At 50.5% G+C, this 22,145-nt stretch overlaps 1 protein-coding gene across 2 annotated transcripts in view; it reads left to right on the forward strand.

The window, feature by feature from the left end:
• The window catches only part of BAHD1 (bromo adjacent homology domain containing 1), a 35,662-nt gene extending 13,741 nt beyond the window's left edge, over positions 1-21,921 (forward strand). The window contains exons 2-7 of one of the 2 annotated variants that reach the window (XM_030273739.4): positions 6,437-8,080; positions 11,154-11,512; positions 13,108-13,267; positions 14,211-14,287; positions 16,350-16,441; positions 18,777-21,921. In XM_030273739.4, the coding sequence (XP_030129599.4) occupies positions 6,454-8,080; positions 11,154-11,512; positions 13,108-13,267; positions 14,211-14,287; positions 16,350-16,441; positions 18,777-18,966 (2,505 nt within the window). In that variant the 5' untranslated portion in view covers positions 6,437-6,453 and the 3' untranslated portion in view covers positions 18,967-21,921. Of the gene's footprint in view, positions 1-6,436; positions 8,081-11,150; positions 11,513-13,107; positions 13,268-14,210; positions 14,288-16,349; positions 16,442-18,776 lie in introns of both variants that reach the window. The other variant, XM_030273738.4, reaches the window with a different exon arrangement.
• The last annotated feature ends 224 nt before the right edge of the window (positions 21,922-22,145 follow it).

Here is a 22,145-nt window from a genome sequence, read left to right on the forward strand (position 1 = left end):
GCTCTGTCCAACCTGGCCTTGGACACTTCCAGGGATGGAGTAGCCACAGCTTCTCTGGGTGATCTGTGCCAGGGCCTCCTCACCCTCACAGGGAAGAATTTCCCCCCAGTATTCTGTCTAACCCTGCACTCTGGCAGTGGGAAACCATTCCCCCTTATCCTGGCACTACCTGCTCTGTGTAAAAGTCCCTTTCCTTCTTGCTGCTGCAATTCCCTGGGATATTTCAGGATTGCAGTATCTGTGTAAGCTTCAGCCTTCTCATTTTTCCAAGTGATCTGGTGTGCACCTCCCATCCTTTCCCGTGTTTCTCTTGCCTAATCTCTGGACTCTGAATGCCTTCATTAAAAGGAAACCTTAGTAACTAGTTCACTGGGGAATAATGCATCAAAAGCCAAGTGTCAAAGCATCTCTTTCCATCAAATTGTCAGCCTGGAGACAAGCTCAGCCTCATTTCCACTCCCACATCCTTGTACTTACCTGCAAATGCCAGGGAATTCCTTTGCCCTACCCAGGTTTTCCTTTGCAGCAGCATGCTTAAGTCTGCTTATCCATGGTTCTCCATGGGTTGCTGCTATAGCTGGGAGGCTCCTGTGGGAAGCACAAGTGATGGATGCTGTTTGGGAATTGCCATATGCTCTATCACACTCTAGAATCCATTAATTCCAAATTTCCTTCTCCTCCTGGTGCATCCCTCCCTAACTTGTTGAAAGGCAAAGAAAGTACATCCCCTCTTGAGAGTAGGAAGGTAGTCATGTTATCTATCTCTGGGCAAACTAAGGACACAGAAACAAATCCTGGTCTCTGCTTCCAGTTTTTCCTGACTTTGGAGTGGATTTGGAGTTTTTGGGAGGCAAGGATGCCTTTGCCTGTGACTAAGTACAGCTTTTGCATCTCTTCTGCACGGAGTGAGTATGAAACTGTGGCTGTGCCATTGTCTCGAGCTCTGACCCCACTCAAGCCAATTTTGGTGGGATTTGGAAGGCTGTGAAGAGCAGAAGAGGCACCAGAGCTTCCACAGACACGCAGAACAACGCTGCTTTATGTTGGGGTCACAAGCAAAAGGCTTGTGACAGCTCTCGGGGTGGAAATCTGCAGTTCTTCAAGGCCATAGGAAGTGGCTTTGCCAGTGTTGATCACGGGTGTTCAGTGAAGGCTTTGCTTTCAGAAACTTGGGCTTTGCTTTAATGCAAATATGTGCCAGACCCCAAAGCTTTGGGACTCCAAACTTGGTCAGGGTTTGGTGCCTGATGTTGGAGTTGCTGAGGTCACTTATCAGTCCTCGCATTAATTTTTTACTTCATCATTTCCTGCCTATTTTGCTTGGTGGCAGCCTGTCACTGGCAGCCTGACACGGCTTCTTACAGCTTCTTACCATGGGTAAAGGGGAAAGGAAAGTGGTGCCTTTGAGAAGGAACGTGCTTTTCCTGGGGTCACATTAATTACCCGAACACCCTGCCCTGTTGTTAATTTTGAGGAGATATCCTGTGACTCTCCCCCACGCTTGTACATTGTTTGCTTCCACTGGTGTGTTCCTGCTTGTCCCCTTATTTCCTCCCCTCTTTTCCCACCCTATTTCCCCCCACTTTTTCCATTTTCCCTCCGCTTTTTCACCCCTCATTTCTTTTCCCCTTCTTTTTATCCCTATCTTCTTTCCCCCTCTATTCTTCCCTGAGAATGCTGCTTGCTGAGGCTACGGAGAGTGTGAGAACAGCCAGAGAAATGCAATTTTGGCTTCCCCAGACAGAGCACTGCCACTAGGCAAGATCTGAAACCAGATAACCGAGGCTGAGCCAGACCTTCCCGAGGAATCAGCCGGGGAGCTCCTCGGGGGTGTTCCCAGCTCTGGCTCCGGGTAGCGCGGGTCAGGCCCACGCCCAGCCGGATTCGCTCCCTGCGCCGCTGCTTTCGGACACATTGGGCACTGGGGGGTGAAGCCCCGGGCTCTCATTGCAGTTGTCTGTGATTTATCACGGCCACACACGGGCTGCAGAACTCCCAGCCGGCTGGCTGGAGCACACACAGCCTTTCGCAACAGGGGGATAATTATGGGCATTGGAGCAGGGAGTGAGGCAGAGCCCAGTCTAGGACAGCTCCCAGAGATCCTCTTGGCTGTGCCAGAGGTGACCCACAGCCCTTTTTAAAAGCCTTTTGGAAGCTGTGGAGGTTGCGTGTCTACATGGCTTTTCAGGAGCTGCTGGCAGTGAATCATGGAGTCCTGGAATGGTGTGAATTGGAAGGGATCTTAAAGATCCAGCCCTGTGCCATGGCCAGGGACACCTTCCACTATTCCAGGTTGCTCCAGGCCCCATCCAGCCTGGCCTTGGACACTTCGAGGAATCCAGGGGCAGCCACAGCTTCTCCGGTCAACCTGTGCCAGTGCCTGAGCACCCTCACAGGGAAGAATTTCTTCCCAGTATCCCATTTAACCCTGCTCTGGTACAGTGGTCAGAGCTATGCTGATGAGAGAAGCCAGCCCTTGTTGCAGCCTAATGAGCTCTGTATAAACCGTTTCCATGTGCATGATGGAGCTTTCAATGGATCTCAGGAGAAAAATCAGGACTGGACCCTGGGAAGACAAATTGTAGCTTCCAACAGCTACAGATTTTCTGAATGTTTGAGACGGAGGCAATGTTTCCACTCACAGGACGTGCATGGCATTCAAGGAACTCAGCCTGGGATACCTGATGCTGCTGCGATTTATCCAGATTTCCCAAAGCTCCTGCAAGGCTTCTTCCGTGCAGCACGTTCCTTAGAGAACTGGGAATTACTTGCCTGCAAAAGCAGCAGGGAGAAAGGAGCCAATCCTTCAGATACTCACAGTTGTAGGGCTGTTGTGACAGCAGAAGCTGTTCCAATGGCAATGGATAGGCAGGATTCAAGTAGATGGGGCTGAGTGTCATCGGAGCGGTGCCGTGCATGGAGAGGAGGATTGGTGTTGTTGTAACTCTTTGTGTGTTATTGAAGTGCCAAATGGATTAGGAGCTTTAAAAGCTTTAATTTCTGTGCTTTTGGCATCGTCTCTTGGAACGCATGCATCTCCGTAGTGAAGCTCTGGAGAGGAAATGGGGCTTGAAGGGGTAGTCCCAGACTAGTTTCTTCTAATTTCACTTGCAATCAAGTGCTGGAGAGAGAGAGACAGATGCTGCAGCTGCATGATTACAGAACATGCAGCTGTTATCCCACTTGCTTCTTTTCCTGCTAATGAGGCGTCAACTCTCTTCTGAGTTTGCTGTTTGGGTAATGGTTTTATTATAGCACAAAACTAGAAGTGGTTTTAATTTTTCTTTATCCTGATCTGGTTTGGGTTCAGCAGCTGGAAGATGGTTTTTCAGAATTAGTCTGGTTTGAGGAAGGAGTTGCCAGAGGAGCGTTGCCCAGAGAAGCTGTGGCTGCCCCATCTCTGGAAGTGTTCAAGGCCAGGTTGGATGAGGTTTGGAGCAACTTGGGCCAGTGGAAGGTGTCCCTGCCCACAGCAGGGAGTTGGAATGGGATGAACTGTAAGGGCCCTTCCAATCCAAACCATTCTCTGATCGTATGATAAGGAGGCAGTAGTTCCAAATAGCTTTACAGTGCTTGGTGGACTTTGGGTGCAGCTGGATAGACTGAGCTGCTTGAAAGTTTCTCTTCCAACACCTCAGTGTCTTCTCGCCATTAATCCAATTCCTCAGCCACAAGCAATAAATGGGTGGGTCTGATTTAAGTATCTTCACTTTCAGTTCTTCACATTGTCTCACGCTTTCTTGGAGACTTTTGGGCACAGGCAGCTTTTCTGTGCATTGTGAAGCAATACAAAGGTGGAGAGAGGATGAAGAGCTCTGCCACTCTCCCTTCTCAGCTGGCAGGAGCGCAATACCTGCTGGAAGGAAGCTCGGCAGGACTCTGATTTTGAGGAATGATGCATTTGCCTGTCAGAGGGCTGAGTTTGGAGCTGTGTTCAAAAGCTCTGTCTCTGTGTTGTGCTGAGGGAAGAGGAGGGATTGCTGGATCCCAGGTGAGCTGGGAGCAGGAGCATCCTCCTCACAAAGCAATCCATGCAGTGCAGGTGATTGAGGAGGTGTGGAAAAACCTCTGAGTAGTCTATACTGAGGATAGGTTTTGTTCCATAGGTGCTGGCAATGAATCATAGAATCCTGGAATGGTTTGGTTTGGAAGGGATCTTAAAACTCAAACAGTTCCACCCCCTGCCGTAAGCAGGGACACCTTCCACTATCCAAGGTTGCTCCAAGCCCCATCCAACCTGGCCTTGGACCCTGCCAGGGATGGGGCAGCCACAGCTTTGGGCAACCTATGCCAGGGTCTCACCACTCTCGCAGGGAGTTTATTCCTAATATGCCATCTAACCCAGCCCTCTGGCAGGGTGGAGCCATTCCCCCTTGTCCTGTCAATCCAGGCCCTTGTTCAAGCCCCTCTCCAACTTTGCTGTAGGCCCCTTCAGTTACTGGAACAATTAGGTCACCTCAAAGCTTCTCCAGGCTGAACAATCCCAGTTCTCTTACACCCCCTTCCCTCAGTCTCTCCCAGCCTTTTCCTAACTTTAGAGCACCTGTGGCATGAACAGTCACAGCTACAGCACCCAGTGTTTAGCAGTTATTCCAACTCAGTGTGAGCACGAATCCCCCAGGATGTGTGGTGCTAGACCAGGTCAGGCTCCTGCCTCTGGAAACCCGAGAAGAACAAAGTGCCTGATGCTGGGTTTAAGGCAAACCATGCCTTTTTATTTGGGGATTTTCACCTCTGCCTGAGGCTCAGTCTCTCAGTAGGGACAGTAAAAAATAGGATGAAAGTTGCAAGGAAATCACTGGTCCACATAGCCTGGGAAGAGTTGTCCTCCTCAGGGCATGTTCTGCAGGATACCTGTTCTGTCTCTGCTAAATCCTGCTCTGCCTGATCCATTTTTTAAAATTTTAGTTCTCTTCCAAACTCCATAGGTTCTATGTGGTCAGTTTAGCCTTTTGTGCAAGAAGAATTCAATTCTGGAGGGAATTCTGTCTGACTTGATCCTCCTAATTCCCAGAGCCTGATTTTCTAATAAGAAAAATGTGGACATATATAAATGTTTGTTCCTCACCAAGCTCTCCTCCTGGGGCACCAGCCATGGGATATACCCTGTTTAACAGGGTGGAGGAACTCAGTCACCCCAAAAAACACATTGCCAGGAGGATGACATCTAGAAAAGCACCATGCAAACCCCAGCGGGTTTCACTTCCTGAATTTCCCTTACTAAATGCATATATAAGTAAGGCAATTAAAACACATTGGGCTTATTTCAAATAGATAATCTAATTATCAGCTTGATTAAACCATATCAAATGAACAGTTCTTGTAATTCAGAAGCTTTGTTCTAATCACTGCCAAAGCAGTAGGAGCTTTAATTAAAAGCCTCAAAAGTGGCAGACCAGTGTCAATTGAGGGGAGTTACAGCCCAAATCCTGATTGCAGGGAAGAGCAAACCCCTCCTAGGTGGATGCTGATAAAAAGATCAGCACTTTACTGCCAATAAATGGAATTTGACTATTTTGTAAATACCGTTGAATGGAAGTAATTGTCCTTTGCTGCTGTTTCTGGTGCTCAGAGACAGACTTCATTAAATCTATTCCACTATCACTCATTTACACTGACATTTTTAATGTCTGTAGGTTGGTATCACCCAGCCATATCCTGTCTCAGCCTTGGACATACAAGCTGTAGACTGCAGAATTTCTTAATTAAAAATTGGGTGCTGGATAACTTGGGAACACCAGGCTTCTGTTTCCTGCCATGAAACAGGAAACAGGCCCTATCTTTGGAGCCTCTGCCAATTGTGATTTGGTGTTCAATGCCCACAACTTTTATAAAACACAGCTACAGCGAATGACAAGAGCAGTGGGCAGCCAGGTTCCAACCTGCACAGGGATTTGCATGTATTTAATTTATTAATGTTGGCAGGTCTCTGCTTAATAGCCCAAGTTTTCTTTTCACCTGAGTAGGTGGACTTTTTGTTTTTCTTTTGCCTAATTGTCTCAGAAAATGAAGCTGGAACAGCCTGCCTGTATCAACATGCAGGTAGTCACAGGCTGGGGGTTATTTCTGCTCTGTGCCCTGGACCAGCCCTCGGATTTTGGAGATTTGATGGGAATTTGTCAGGTGTTAGGAACAGCATCAGTGGAAGAGGGAGAGCTGGGTGGACAGCTCTCTGTCCAAACCCAGCTTTCCCCAGCTGCTGTGGCATTTGCTATCACCACCTTGCTTTTAATTACTGTCGTGTTCCATGGCTTAATATTAAACCACATCTAATTGCATCCTGTCTCTTAATTGGCTTAACTGGCCATCACCCAAATAGACTCTGCTGTATAGAAACAAGCTTCCCCAAATATTTCCTAATTGGCAGTTGGTGCTTTGTGAGGAGATGGGACCCTCTCAGCGATATTAATAGATATTTTCTCCCGTTCGTTCCCAGGACTGGACATTGATCCTATGACGCATGCCCGGAAAAAACAGCTTTTCCTTCTGAAACACCCAGCTGGTTCTGCTGGCCAGGCCTCGTCGCCAACAGGCAGCAGGAGGATGGACAGGGCCAATGCAGAGCAGCGGGACGGAGATGCCTCGGAGGCTCCAAAGTGTCCCAGTGTGTTTGTAGGGAATAACAAAAGCAAGAGTTTGCGTGAAGTGCGGAAGACATACCCGCTGCGGAGGCGGCTGCTCCCCTCGGTGAGCAAAAAGACCTGCAAGGTCCTCCTCACCAGGCTGGAGGATGTAGCTGGCTCTCTGTCCAAACAGACCCCGAGCTGTAAAAAAAAGCACCTTCCCAGCTGGGTTGAAGGTTTGGGATCTGCTTTGTTCTCAGAACAAGTTCAGCCTGTGGGAGCGGGCAAGAGTGAGTCATCTGGGGAGAAGTGCACAGTAACTTATCCCGGGCCGGAGCAGGACTTTGATCCTGCTCCCTCGGAGCCCAGGAAGCGCCGGCTGGCCTCGCTGAACGCTGAGGCGGTGAACAACCTGCTGTTCGAACGGGACGATGGCTTGTTATCCGGCAGGCGCTTCCGCAGGGACTCTGGGAAGGCTGCTGGGGACTGCGCCCTCAAGGGCTTGCAGTGCAAAGCTGGTGACAACTGGCCTGCCTTGGAAAAACCGGCTGTGAAAACAGGGAAAGGAAAGAACCGGCATGAGCCCAGTCAGAAATGCAATAGCTGTGAGCATTCGCTGGATGAGGTCTTTGATGATGGGGCAAAGAGGGAGGATGGTGCCATCTCCTACCATCCCACCCCAAAGAGACTGGCCAGCCTGAATGCCGTGGCCTTCCTGAAGCTGACCCATGAGAAAGACCAACCCCTGAAACAGAGGAGTAAATCGGACGGAGAAGCCAAGTCCGAGAACCACTGTTCAAAATCTACACCCAAATGGGCCAAAGCCGGACGCAAGAACTGTGTCAAATCCAAGAAGGAAGTGGCTAGCTTAAAAATGGATGGGCAGCGTGGCTGGCAAGGCCAGACCCTGGGCACCTTTGGGAAAGGGGAGCAGCGGGACTCTTCCAGGCTCTACAGGACGACAGAGCCCGTCCCCTACGAGTCGCTGCCTGGCTCCTACACCAACACGGAGGGCTTCTACCACAGACTGCCTTTGCTCATGGGAGGACAAGCTTCCATGAAGCCGGAGTATGGAAGACCTGGAGAGAAATCCCCAACCCCCAAACAGGAATTTCATCAGCCTTCCTTTCCCGTGCAGCAGTTCCCTCCCTTGCCCGTGCCCGGGAATCACGCGGATTGTGGATGTCTCTATGAATCCTCAGATCTGACTCCGTTGAACGGGTTTTATGTTTATTATGGCCAAAGTGGATACAGTGGCTATTCCCCCTGCTCCGTTTATCCCAAGGACGAGCTGTCGCAGGCTGCGACCTGCGAGGGGCTCCTGGTATCTTCCGGTTCCTTGCCATCAGGTGCTCATTTCCAGCCCCTGCACTGGTGCAGCTCTCCGTACTGCTGCGGGGAGGGAGCAGCCGTGAGCAGCTACAGCGTCTGCGGCGTGGTGCATGTGCCGGAGGGCAGGATCGGCAGCGTGCATGCGGGACGGAGCAGCTACCCCTACAAAATGCCTTTTGCAGCAGGTAAGGTGCAAAGTGCGCGCAAATCCCGGCCGGCGTTCCTGGGAGAAGAGGGTGGCTCGGCGCGGCGCCTGCTTGCCTGGAGGCTGGTTCCCTCTGCGAGCAGTTCTCAGCTCCACAGCGGAGCTGCGGCTTGGAAGGGATCCGCCTTCCACCTCCCCTTCCCCCGTTTTTTGCCCGGAGGTTTTTTCCCACTGAAAAGTCTTGTTGGTGTGGAAAGCAGAGAATCGGTGAAAGGATTTTGGCAGCGAGAAGTTGACTCACGGTTTGTCACGCTGGAGCTAAGGCTGAGCTTTGATCTCTGTAAAACGAGCAGGGTTCAGATCCCGCACGCCATCCCGCTGTGCCGCTCTGAGCGGAGGGTCGGGAGCACACCACGATGAGTTACTCCTCCCATCCCAAAACCTCGCTCTGGCGGCTCAGCCGTCCTCCCAGAGCCCGTGGAGAGGCAGGCATTGCCTCTGCTGTTAGACTCTAGTGGTGCCAGCTGGGGGCTGCAGACTTTTGGGATTCCACGGATCGATCAGAGCTGGCAGGACTGCATAGGGAGTTTCACTGTGGTGGTCTGAGTGCCAGGCACGCTGTTAGTTTGGGAATTCTTGAGCCCGTCTTTGCTCTCAGTGTCTGACAATGAAGCGCTGGAATGAGGAGGGACGAGGGGGTATAGAAACATTGTTAAGTGCCTGGCTCTCCTCTGTCCCCGCCTGCTTTGCAGACTTCCTGCTTTATCTTGGAGCTTTGCCTCTGCCATTGAAAAATACCTTTTTAAATATTTAAAAGTGGAGTGCTGTGTGGGGGTTATCAGACACCAGTACTGTGCGTAACGCCAGGCTGGACAGTGCTGCAAACAGTCGGTCTGTAGAGGAGGCTGCTCTCCAGCTGCTGGGAGTGCCAGCGTGGGATCTTTCCACTAACCACATGTTCCAGCCAGGAGCTGGCATGACTTACCCACTGAGAACAGATTTTCAGGTAGGTGGATGGAGTTTTGGTTCGAGCGAGGCTTTGTCATCTTCCGTTGTAGGAAGCTGCTGAAGCTCAGGAGCATTTGGTTGAAGTGTAATTTCTGTTTTCCCGAAATATCCCCGCTGTCATGGTGCTGCTTCCTACAGCAGCAGCCAGACAGGGCTTGCTGGTGGCTTCAGAGCTCTTGAAAGGGGAATGCGCACAAGACAACCAGCTCAGCAGTGTGTTCTTGCCTGGCAGTTTCTGTGTAGTGCCCCGAGGTCATACCAGCCTACTTTGTTCCTCAGCTTTTGCATGCTAGTGCCTCTGATTTTGTGCAGCCAGAAGCATGCAGGCAGTGCAGACAGAGTATTTTCCAGAGCTCAGCCCTTCCTGTGGATTCAGTAATTTCTCCTGGTGCTGTCAAGGGCAGCAGCAGTTCCAGGAGTGAGTATTTGCTAGTGTGTCACCCTGCTACTGAGATCTCCATTGCTGTGATTTCCTTGCTGGGAGCAACTTGGATTTAAAAACCTATAACACGGGAATCATTGAGATTTTGGTTTGTGGATTGAAGAATATAAGGAAGTCTCAGAGAATATTGATGGGGGGTTAGGTTTAAGGGTTGATTTTTATATAATTATGCACCTCTAAAATATTTTCCTTCCCTAGAGTGGGGCATTTTAGTGAACTGAAGGAGCACTTTGGCTGCAAGCAGCAGGCTCCCATCAGAGAGGGATCTGGCTTGACATGCCGAAATGCTGTGTGTTACATCTGTCTGCTTTCGTGTCTTCCAGGTGTTTGTAGGGAAATATCTGTATCTGTGTGGTACAAATCCAGGGACTGGGTTGTGAGCTTGGGTGATGATTGAGCAGAGTGGTGGAAAGGAGCTGGGAAAGGCTGTGAGAGCTGCTTTAGTGCCAGTGCCTCTGGAGAGGCTGGAAGTGTGTGTGACCAAGGAAGGAGTCCCAGGGGTGCCAGAAAGAGCAGATCTGCACCAGGGCTCTGACGTTTAGTAGAGATTTTTGTGAAGTTTTATCCTGCTCTAGCTAAAGTTTAAAAGCTGCTTTTCTAAGCAAAATACCTGAGAGGTGATTCCTTGCTCCATGTGTCTTGTGCCTGCCAGTGCCTGCATCCTGGTGTCTGGGCAGTCTTTGGGGTTCCTGTGGCATTTGGTACTTGGGGTTGATTTGATTGATTGATTGATGAGGATGATCTGTGGCATCCCTTGGACTCACAGCTCCACAGTGTCTTGGCTGCAGCCCCTAGGGAGGGTAAGGTGGGAAGGCAGGAGTCCCAGCAGTTCTTTGGCTGGAGCTGTGTGGCTTTGGGTGGAATTTTCCCTTCAGATTTGTAAGCTCTGGTCTGAGACATCTCCTGGAGCCTGCCTGGAGCTGTGTTTTGGTCACCCCAAAAACAAGTCTCCCATTTAGGGAACAGGGGTGCATCATATATTGGTCCAGGAGCTCTTTTCCCGCTGATAGGGCGTAATTACAACTGGTTCTTCCATTGGCCTGAGTTGAGACTTGTTTATGACTCCTGAGCGGAACAATGTATTTCTGGGATGCTCTGAGAGGCAGTGTCAGCCAAATTCCAACCTGCTGAGGTTCCCATGTCTGCTGCAGGGACACAGTTTTGCTGAGGATGCAGCATCTTGTGGTTGTGTTCCACCTTGTTTAATCTCTCTGGACTTAATTTGGAGAATCATCTCAATTTTCCCTGATTAGTAGAATTTGGCTTTTTGAAAGAAGCTGGCTGCTTTTGGCAGCGTGATTTAATCCGTTTCATTGTTTCGATAAGCCTTTTATTTCTTTTATACATATTGACAGGCTGGAACTGCTTTGGACACTGGCCAGCCTTGTGTGTATTCCTGGCTGGCATTACTTGGGATTCAGATGGGTTTGTTGTGGTGCAGTGTCATCTGCGAAGCACTGGAACACGCAAGCTCAGAAATGGCTTTGCTTTTACAATCCAGTGACAGTGCAAAATGAAATTACAGCCTGAAGAGTCTTTACAGCTATAATGCAATAAAGGGGATTTCGGGCAAAAGCGACCGTGGTGTGGGACAGTCCCGGCTGTGTAGTTGCTTTCTGTTCCCGATGAGATCCGTGACTCATTTCTTCCCTTCCCTTAGAAGGCTGCAAGTCTCTGGACCAGCTGAACCTCACAATCCCGGTGGCAGGACACCCCGCGTCGCCTGCCCACCCGCTCTCAGGATGTCCTGTGCCCAGCGTGCCGCCGGCTGCAGAGCCCGTCCCTCACCTGCAGACCCCCAACTCTGACCCTCAGACCATGGCCCGGGAATGTCCTCAGAGCTCCAAGCCTCCCAGCGGCTCCAAGTCCGGGCTGCGGAATACTCCAGGCTGCCTGCACGCCTCCAACAGCAAAGCGGCGGGCGGCCATTCCCACCCCAAGCAGCAGCGGATCAGCCGGCGCAGAGCCACCAACGGCTGGATCCCCGTGGGCACGGCCTGCGAGAAGGCCGTCTATGTTGTGGTAGGTGTCTGGGTGCTGGGGCTGAGCAGGGACAGCTGCCTCTGAACCTCCAGGCGTGAAATCTTGGGCGTGCTGGGGCTCACTTCCAGCTGGAGATGGTCACTGGGTGCTGTCTAGAACCTCCTGGTGAAACTCTGATGGGAGCAGAGGCACTGCTGGCTCTGTTCCATGTGTGTCCTGGTGTTACCTTGCACGGTGTGGTTTGGGAGGGGAGGAGAACTTGCTGCTTCTGTGCTGGCCTCAGCTCAAAGGTGACGGACCCTCCCAGCTCTGGCACATACAAGGGTGGCACCTGAGGCACGTGGGAATCCATCCTACTGGGATCATCCTCCAGCTGCTTTCTCCTGGGTCAGGCAAACCTGTCTGAGAAGCTGAGGGTTGTTGTAGCCTCAGTTACAAGGAGCATGTCTAGAGGCAGCTCTCATAAGGTGGCTCTCGCTTATGGTGTCTGTAGCCCCACAAAGATTTCCCAGTGCACAGAGGACTGAGACCGTATACTGGTTCCCAGGTGGAATTTTTCTAGCACCCAAAATCCCCTTTCTTGTAACTTGCATGGTGGTATGGCTAGTTGCTTCTCCAGGGATTTCCTGTTTGTACTTTCCCATTTGTTGCATTCAGGGGCAGAGACTGGTTCCTGTAAAGATGGGAGATTTCCTGCCAGAGAATTCAATTAGGTCCAGTCAAGTCCACTTCAATTGCGAGAGAAGGCAATATCCTTCATCTTATTAAAGCATAAGAGCTCAAAATGAGCCCCACGTGGTGTCTGGGAAGGTGGGAAAAGGCGCTGATGTGCAGTAGATGTCAGGAGGAGGGAGGGCCATGGTCCAGGCAGGATCTGTGCTGCTGCTTGGTGTGATGGCACAACCTCGGGCTGCTGAGAGCAGCAGACAGAGCAGGTTTTGGAGCTTTAGCCTTTGGGACTGTGTCCAGGTGCCAAGGACTGTGCCAAAACGAAGCCTGTCAAGGCTAGGGACTGGCCTTGTGCATCCATCCCTCAGGCTGTCACACCCCAAAGAAGCAGCAAGGCGTTAATCTCTTTAAGATGCTTCCAATCCTGCCTGGGAGATCTGGCAGGAGGTTAAACCATCCTGCTCAGGCATTCTGAAACGAAACTTGGAGCAAAAGCAAACTAAAAAACCCAGTTCGTAGTCCCAAAAGTGATTATTTCCTACTGTCAGAGGGTACAAAGGAATCATTGACAGTCCTGCTAAGGAAGGCTTTGTGGCACGGCCTCCCTGCCACTCCCTGCCCTGCTTTTGTCAAATATTTCATATTTTATTGTTTTTTTACCATGTTTGTATCAGAGAAACAGCATTCAAAACACACCTAGTTTTTGGTGCCTTTGAATGGGAAGGAAAATCAGGCCTCCAGGGTGGCAGGTGGAAAGGTGATTTTCCTGAAGATTTTGCGTGCAGAAAATGGAAGGAGCAAGTGTGTTTTAATTTGAAATAAGAGTATTAACTTCAGCAATTAGTGCTTTTGTGAGATGTGCTGTCCCCGTGGTTAGCTTCTCCTCACTGCCTGCACTGTGGAGGAGAGCCATGAAGTCGCCCTTTGCCTGTTGACCGGGGTTGTTTTGGTTGCTGTGTGCGCAGAACGAGCCGGAGCCGGCCGTGCGCAAGAGCTACCAGGCCGTGGAGAGGGACGGGGAGATCATCCGGGTGCGGGACACCGTGCTCCTCAAATCGGGGCCCCGCAAGAAATCCATGCCCTACGTCGCCAAGATCTCTGCACTCTGGGAGGACCCCAAAACAGGTACTGTGCCGGGAGCGTGTGTGTGTGTGCTCGACAGAAGAGAAGGAATGGATCAAGGGAGAGCTGCAGGCTGGTTAGGGTGCCAGTGTGATGGAGAGGAGATGAGCGCCACGGCTTCCATTTGGATTGTTCCAGGAATTGAAATGCTCCTTAATCACTCGTCTGGGGCTGATAAATGGAAATCTTCCTGGATATGAAAGCACAGAATATTTGCCAAGTGCCCGTCTTAGCAGCTCTCTCCCGTATTATTTCATTGCTCAAACATCGGGGGAGCTGCTGTTTGCTCCAATCCAACATCTGGTGTGGGAGCTGTTGGGAGCAGGGCTCTTCTGCAGCAGCTCTGATGGACCCCAGTAGAGCTGGGGGTGGGAATTGTGGGGACTTATGGTGAGATCTGGTGTCTGAGTGGCAATCTCTGAGCCAAGGATGCTGAGCCAAATGCTTTAGAGATTGTGCTTAAAAGGGGGCAAAAGAAACCCAAAAAATTATCTGTAAAAGACATAAATCAAGATGTGGTGGGGCCCATTGTAGTTGTATCAGTGCAGCAGCAATTCTGCCCTGAACCTGGGAATCAATGCTGCAAGTTCCCACCTTTGGATGAGCATATTTTCCAGCTTGTGTGCTGAAGGGATTTTTTTTGCAGGTGAAAACATTTGATTTTTGAAATTTTGGGGAGTTTTTTGTGCCTGTCTTCTTTGGTATGTTGTAACCTGAGTAGAAGGAGGCAAAGGTGTAGTGGAAAAGCAACATGACTGACTCCATGCAGCTTCTTGCTGTAACAAAGGGACACCTAGTTCAGCATGAAATATTTATCAGCCACAGCTGCCTCTCTGTGAGCGCTGTGGGAATGAAGGGGATGGAGCAGCAGGAGGAAGCCAGGAATGAGTGGGGAAAACACTCGGAGAAAGCTGAGGCTTGACTTGTTTTAATCCTGCTGTTGCAGGGGAGCTGATGATGAGCCTCCTGTGGTATTACAGACCAGAGCACACTCAGGGAGGCCGCAACCCCAGCATGCACCAGGTGAGTCCGGATCGGGGCAGGGCATCCCGGGCTCTCTGTGCTCCTGCAGGAGGAGGAGGGACTGCCCCAACATCTCCCTGCATTCCTGGGTGGCCTCAAGCTGAGTACAGCAGAGCGCTCTTGGCTGTGATGCAGCTGTTGCCAGATGTGTTGAGTGGTGGTGTCCTATAGTTGGGCTTTTCCCCCAGATTTATTGTCCTGTGGAGAAAATCTGGGTTCTCAAAAAAGCTACTGAGTTCCTTACATGGAGGCTCTAAGAAACTGCTGAGTGTTGATGTTTCTCCCTTTAATCTGAGAAAATTCCACATATTAAGTAAAAAGTAATTTTGACTGTTACCTTAAGAATAAGAAAGAATAAGTTTATACCGAATCAAGATCAGACACCTTTCCAAAAGCATATTCTAATTCCTACAGGGCTGCAGAGCCTGATGCAAATGCTCCTGCTGCCGTTTTGCAGGAAACTGAAGTGCCTGTGTCATGTGCTGCCTTTTAATAAAATCCTTAATCTGCATCTTAAACTCCAAAAACATGTTAGTTTTGTACAGAAACGTGGATGCATCATCCTTGCCCTGCACAGATTTATGATGAGAACTAAAGTCTGGCTTGAGGATGCTGTGTCAGGATAATGGAGTTGCTTTTTAAAGAAAAAAATGTGTGAATCACTGTGACTTCACGCCTTGCTCTGCTTTGCATGGACTTGTGTTGGGTGACAGAACAAGCTGGTTTTAACTGGGAATGAAGAATTCGCTGCTGTGTTCAACCCAATTTAAAAAACTTGGTGCTTTCTTGATTTCTATTACTTCTTTTAATAAAAAGGGAGGGAGGGTTTGAGAGCAGGACTCGGGAGCAGCCAGGGAATTGTAACTGCCTCACTTGCAGGGCACAGGTGAGTTTCTAAACCAAAATGTGGCACTTTATAAATGAAAGGTGAGTGTATCCAGTCACATTTCAGTCCAGGGAGAATGCCAAGAGGAATTAAACCAGGTTTTTGCAAACCCATTTAAATTACACAATTCTTCAAACAAGAGAGAGCTTGGGCTGAGGGCTGGGCCAGGCTTGCCAGAGTGACTCAGGTAGTTTTGACTCAAGGAGTAAACCAGAACCCCAAGGTGCAGAAGGCAGGTGTGGCATTCCAAGTGTCCCTGATCAACCCTGTCCCCAGATGTTCACCCTTTTGTGAGTTTTTCCCTTCCAGCAAAACAGAAATGGAGCCTGCAGGGAATGCTTCCAGACTTGTGCAGGGCATCCATGTTTCCAGAGATCATCTCTGCTGATCTAACCATACCTGAAATTCTTCTCAGTGACTCTGTCTGGGTTACCCTGGGTATAACCAATCCTGCCTGCTGCAGAGCCAAATTCCCTAAATTACTCTGGGAAAAATTGAAGAGAAGTTTGCCAGTAGAGGTTGTGGCTGCTCCTCCTTGGATGTGTTCGTGGCCAGGTTGGATGGGGTTGAAGCAACCTGGTCTAGTGGAAGGTGTCCCTGCCCATGGCAGGCGGTGGAATGAGATAATCCTTAAGGTCCCTACCAACCCAAACCATTCCAGGATGCTATTCCATGATTCTGAAAAATGCTGTTGCTACTTCTCTCACTAAACCAGCCTTTTTAATTGTATTGGGAGGAGGAAATGATTGGACAAGAAGGGTTTCTATAAGTTTTGATATAAAGATGGATTAGAGAATGCAGGCGGAAGGGGGAGAGGAAGGGGTACAGCCAGCCATGGCCTTGCTGCTGAAGAGCTTTGTGACATTGGAAATTCATCGGATATTGGAGCACCTGGTCTCACAAAATGTGCTGGGCAGGGTGAGATGTGGGAGAGTCAGTCCTTTGCTCACTGTTGCTGGATAAAAATGTGGTGCACAGAGCACAGGGCAGGTGCCTGGGTTATGTGGGGCACTGGCTCTGAAGAGCTGTGGGCATGCTTTGGTGACTCCACATTCAGGTGATGGGTGAAGGTGCAGAGTTGGCCCTTCCCTCTCTGGGTGGGTGAGGGTGGAGCTAGCCGTGTCCCCCGGGGCTCCGGGCCAGCTGGGTGACCTGTCCCCTCCCCTCCTCGCGCAGAATGAGATCTTTGCGTCGCGGCACCAGGACGAGAACAGCGTCGCCTGCATCGAGGAGAAGTGCTACGTGCTGACCTTCGCAGAGTACTGCAGGTAGGTGGAGCTCTGAACCTGCTGCACTTCCCAAACCTCCCCCTGCCTCCAGCCTCTCTCACCCTGCCCATTTCCAGCCAGCCCAGCTGTCCCAGCCCTGCGGGCTGTGGTGTGGTTGGAGCTGGGGTAGTGACACTTGCTCTGCTGCAGGCAGAGGGCTTCTCCTGCTCCGGACCCATTGCATGTCTGGATTGTGTAGGATCAGGGAATCTTTTGGGTTGGAAAAGACCCTTAAGATCAAGTCCTGCTGTTCCCCTGGAGCTGCCAAGGGGAGCTGGCAAGGTGCAGGTGTCACACCACAGTGTAGGGCTAGAGCTGGTCCTGTCCCAGGTGTCCTGACTGAGCCCACAGAATTCTATGCTCCATTCCACACTGACCCGTGTCCCCAAGTGAAACATCCACACAGCTTTTAAATCCCTCCAGGGATGGTGACTCCACCATAGCCTGTTCCAAGGCCTGGCCACCTTTTCCCTGAAGGAATTTTCCCAATATCCAACCTAAACCTCCCCTGGTGCAACTTGGGGATGCTTTCTCTCAACCTGTCCCTTGTTCCCTAGGAGCAGAGCCTGACAGCCTCTGGCTGCACCCTCCTGTCAGGGAGTTATGGAGAGCCAGAAGGCCCCCCCTGAGCCTCCTTTTCTCCAGGCTGAGCCCCTCCAGCTTCCTCAGCTGCTCCTGGTGCTCCAAACCCTTTCCCAGCCTCTTGTGCTCCTCTCAAGGGACTCCCAGATACTGATGTGTGTATGACCACTGCATGTGGTTTCAAGGAAGACAGGAACAGGTGTACAGGAAAACATGGAACTCGGAGCTAAAAACTACGTGAGCTAGGAAGAGATCCTATATATCCATCTCTTGTGGGACACAGGTGCCAGACTACCCAAAAACCTGCTGATACAAGTGCCAGTGTTCATGCTGGACATCACATCCTGGGATTTTGGCAACAGCACCCCTTGGAGCAGTGACTCAGGCTGTTATAGCTGAGCTCTTGCTGATTGAATTGCACCTTCGTCAGTAAGAACTTCCCATATTCCAGCCTGCCATCCTGTGATGGATACATAGGGCTGAAGGAAAGTAGGGATTGAATGGGCAAAAACCCATAATGCAAACCAGTGCTGTAAATCTCTTCAGTTCTGCTGGGTGCATCTTGTGGTCTGTGCAGCCCTGCCACAGAGGGGATGCCTGAGGCCTCCTCCTCCTCAGCCTGCTCCTTGCCCAGGGCTCTGCTCTTGGAATTTCTAAAAACAAACTGGTGTACAAACTCTTTACAAGCTGAATTTTGATATTTCTTTTGAGAACACTAAAAACCCCCAAACAAACAAAAAACCCAACCTTACCCCAAGAATAACAAACCAAGCAAAGCCAACCAAACAAAATCCCCCATCCCCAAGCTCTGGATCAAAGCAGTTCCTTTCCATTCTAACACCCCAGTCTTCTGGAACAGCTGCTGACAGGAATTCTTTCATACTCTTGTGGGTCAGGTCACCTTTGAGAGATGTTCCCTGAAGGCATCCTGAATTCTTTGTTTTCCTAAACATTGGCTCATAAGCATTTATTAGGGGCTAATTAACAAAAGTCAGGCCAAAGCAGTAAAACAAGGTTTAAGAACTATTTAAAAAAAAAAAAAAAAAAGCTATCATCTTTGGTGCTGTATGATATCCACCAGTATGGAAATACCAATTTGTGTTGCTTCCTGAAGGAATTCTCTTTGAACAAAGCTTTGTCCACATTCCTTCCCTTCCCCTTATCCTCCAGCAGCTGCAGTTGTGGCTCCCAGCAGGACACAGGCAGCAGGAGAGGGAATGAGTTCATGGTCCCCAGCACAGGAAGGACACGGACCTGTTGGAGCAAGTCCAGAGGAGGCCATCAGTTTGATCAGAGGGATGGAGCACCTCTCCTATGAGGAAAGGCTGAGAGAATAGGGATTATTCATCCTGAAAAAGTGAAAGCTTTGGAGTGACCTAATTTCCCCTTCCAGTACCTCAAGGGATCCTACAGGAAAAATGGAGAAAGACTGTTTACAAAGGCGTGGAGTGCCAGGACAAGGGGGAATGGCTTTACACTGCCAAAGGGTGGGGAGAGATGGGATACTGGGAATAAATTCTTCACTATGAGGGTGGTGAGGCCCTGGCTCAGAGAAGCTCTGGCTCTCCCATCCCTGGCAGGGTCCAAAGCCAAGTTGGATGGGGCTTGGAGCAACCTGGGCTAGTAGACGGTTCAACCTAGTGAAAGGTTCCTGCCCATGGCAAGGGGTGGGACTGGATGAGCCTTAACGTCCCTTCCAGCCCAAAGCACTCCAAGATCCTCTGATAACTCTTCCGATGTGATTGCCCCGCAGATTTTGTGCCTTGGCAAAACGTCGAGTCGAAGGGATCCCGGGCAGGAAAACCATCATGGTTCCTCCCTCAGAGGAGTATTCCACCCCTCTGCACCGCAAGGTGCCCGAGGACACGGACCCCGATCTGGTTTTCCTCTGTCGTCACGTCTACGACTTCAGGCACGGGCGCATCCTGAAGAACCCACAGTAGCACAGCCCGTGGGTCGGAGCGCGGCGGGAGCGGGCGGCACCGCAGCGCCCATGGCCCGGGACACCCCTGCACTCTCCCCCACCTCATGCTGCTGCAGGTGGGAGTGCCCAGCGCTCCGTCCTGGGACTCGGGAGCGTGTGAGGAGTGGAGCCCGTGGAGGGGGAGGCAGCAGTTGAAAGCACAGCACTTCATTAAAAGCATAAATGAAAATATATACGTAAAAAATAAATATATGTATATAGATATAGGGATTTGCATAAGTAAATCTATATCTATATATGTATGTAGAGCTGCATCTATCCGGGAGGGTTTGCAGGGGATAAAAGCCAGGAAGCAGTGCAGAGCCATGGGTGGGGGAATGGTGGGAAGGTGCAGGAGGGATGTGTCAGTGCAGTGTTTGTTGAGTCTGGCTGGGACAGTCGGGATTTTCAGGCCCTGAACTGAGCCCGTTCTTGGCAGAGCACAGGAGAGTCTCCTTGGTTCCACAGGACAGGCTCTGAGGATTCCCATGGTGAGAGCTTCAAAATACAGCTTCAGGAGCTGCCTAGGTGCAGAGTGGCCTTGTGTCATGCTTGGATAGGAGTTGCTCCACCAGGGAAAGAGGTGACTCCTGTTCTCCCTCGTCTTTTCCCTCCCCTCACCTCGCTGCTCTGTGATTCACCACCTAGACTGGGGCTTGGAAACTGCTGCATGGTGGAGCAGAGGGAGCTGGCAAGGTGGCAGGTGTCACACCACAGTGTAGGGTTAGAGCTGGTCCTGTCCCAGGTGTCCTGACTGAGCCCACAGGATTCTATGCCCCATTCCCAAGGCCCAGCACTCATCACTTGGAGCTCACAAAGTGGGCTCTACTGGGGACAACCATGATTCCTCTTCTCTTCTGAGTGTTGCTTTTCCCTGATGGCTCAGGGGGCCCTGGATTTTCTCTTTCTTCCCAATTTGTTTCCTGTAATGTCGTTTACAGACCCTGCTTATCCCCATGTGTCTGCAGTGGGAAGAAGCCAGAGGGAGAAGTGGCAAACCATTTTCTTGCGTGTTTTTGGCTTTTTAAAATTCTTTCCCCATGTGACTGTCTTGCTCCTGGGGAGTGCTGTTGAAGCCATCAGCAACCTCCCCCCCTCCAAACTTATCCCAGTGTCTGAGCAAGCTCACCAAAGTGGCTTTGTGGCTCCTGAAAGGACCTGAGCATCGGGAAAGGTTCGCATGGACCGTGCAAGCCCCACAGGTCCTGCCTCTTGCCTTACCTGTACAGATCCCAGACAGACCTTAGATCCCAGACAGACCTTAGCTTATCTCAATGGTAACTTGGAGTTAATCCCAAAGCAAACCAAAGGACAGTGTCACATCCTGGGCAGTCACTGCACCAGGCTGGGAGCCCAGCCCGAGATTGCACTAACTACAGCAGAACTGACCCCGTGCCACCCATGTTCCTGCTGGAGCTGCTCACTGAAATGAGGGATCTGCCTTTTCCCAGTCTTCTGGGGCTTCTGAACTTGTGTTCCATGGTGGAAGCGTCCATTCTGCTTTAATGTCCTATCAGTGCAAGCAGCATTCCCTGTACTCCCTGGGGACGCAGGGCTTGTCACCTTGCTCCAGCAGTCACACACCTGCCCTGGAGAGAAAGCCCATGGCATCCAGTTCCTTACATGGAATAGTTCAGGCATGCAGGAGTTCTCCAGAGATTTGCTCTACATACCAAAGAGGGGAATGTGTCTGGAGGCGATGGCTTGAGGGGGTGACAAGGTCTGGCACCTGCCACAGCGGGCAGGCATCCCCCTGCAGCTGGTGGAGGATTCCTGCTGGAAAATTCCTGTTTATTCCCACCTGCATAGCCCAGGGAGAACACCCAGCTCCAAGGTGTGCAAGCAAGAATTGTCAGGTGAAGCATCTTCTCTCACTTATACCTCAAGATACTGTTGGTGTCAAAGGGATTGCCCAGATCTCTCCTGAACAATTTGCTTGGCACTGGGGGTCTCTTGGAATGACATGGTGGGACTGTGTTAGGTTGGGAAGTGGTGGCACTCTGGGGACACTCGGATGAAGGGGTGCAAGGAGGCATTGGAGATGGTGGTCTCTGATGCTTTTGGGGAAGGATATGAAGTGGTTTTACCTTGTAGCAGGGAGGGAGGATGCTGGAGAAGTGGAGCTGCTCCTGCCCGTGACAAGGAGGGAATGGCAGCTACCCAGCCATGGGGAGAGTGCAGCAGCTTTACCCCACAGTGAGTGAAAGGTGATGGGAAGCCCTAAATCCACGTGTTTGGCTTCATGGGGACTTTGTCCCTGAACCAGAAGCAGGAGAGCTGCTGTGGCCATTTCTCCCTGGCAGTGCTTTGGACACAGAATGCTGCAAGACCCACCAGCCGGGTGAGCCTGAGCACTGCTGCAGCTGGGCCCAGGTGTGAGACCCAGCCTTGGAACCACAGTAACTCACCAAAATTCCTCCTTCTGCCCCATCTCCCCCTGCTCCCACCTTGTCCTGGCTCCTCTCCAGGTAGCAGGGAAGTTATCCTTGCCCTGGGTCTATAACAGACTCCGGTCCAGCTCTGGAGAGGACAAACCTGACTCTTCTCATGTTGAATCTGCTTCAGGCCATGAACATTGAGGTTCACGTGGTTGCTGATGCTGTTGTGCAAACAGCATGTAAATGAACTGAAATGTCTTATCCCTAATGAAAAGATTTCCTGCTTTTTTAATCTATTAGATATGGAAATATTTTTTGAAACTGAAAAATGCAGTCAGTAGAATTTAAATTGAAGCGTAATACATGTAAAATATATTTTAGTTGATAATTTTGTAAAATGCACTTTTTTGTGTCTCTTCCCTGGTTTCCCAGATCTGTATTTCATTGTTTACAGATGGAATGAGAGCATTCCCTATTCCCTCCTTCTGTGAGAAAGATATATTAGAAGTAATTCTTAAAAAATAAATTTGAAAAATCGTATTGATTTAGAAAACAAACCAGTGCTGGACTGTTCTTCCCATTCCTGCATGAACTTCCTGCCTGGACCTGGTGGTTGCAGGAGTTAGGAGTGCTTGGGAGCAGATGTGAGTGCTCAGGGTTGTGGGATGAGCGATCTGTTGGGTTTTACATGGAAATAGAACAACTGGCAACAGGAGAGGCAGGGATTGACTGACTTTTCTCCAGTCTGCTCTTGACAGCCGCTGTCAGTGGAATATTTGAG

The sequence above is a fragment of the Taeniopygia guttata genome, chromosome 5 (genome assembly GCF_048771995.1).
Source record: "Taeniopygia guttata chromosome 5, bTaeGut7.mat, whole genome shotgun sequence".
NCBI classification, from domain to species: domain Eukaryota; kingdom Metazoa; phylum Chordata; class Aves; order Passeriformes; family Estrildidae; genus Taeniopygia; species Taeniopygia guttata.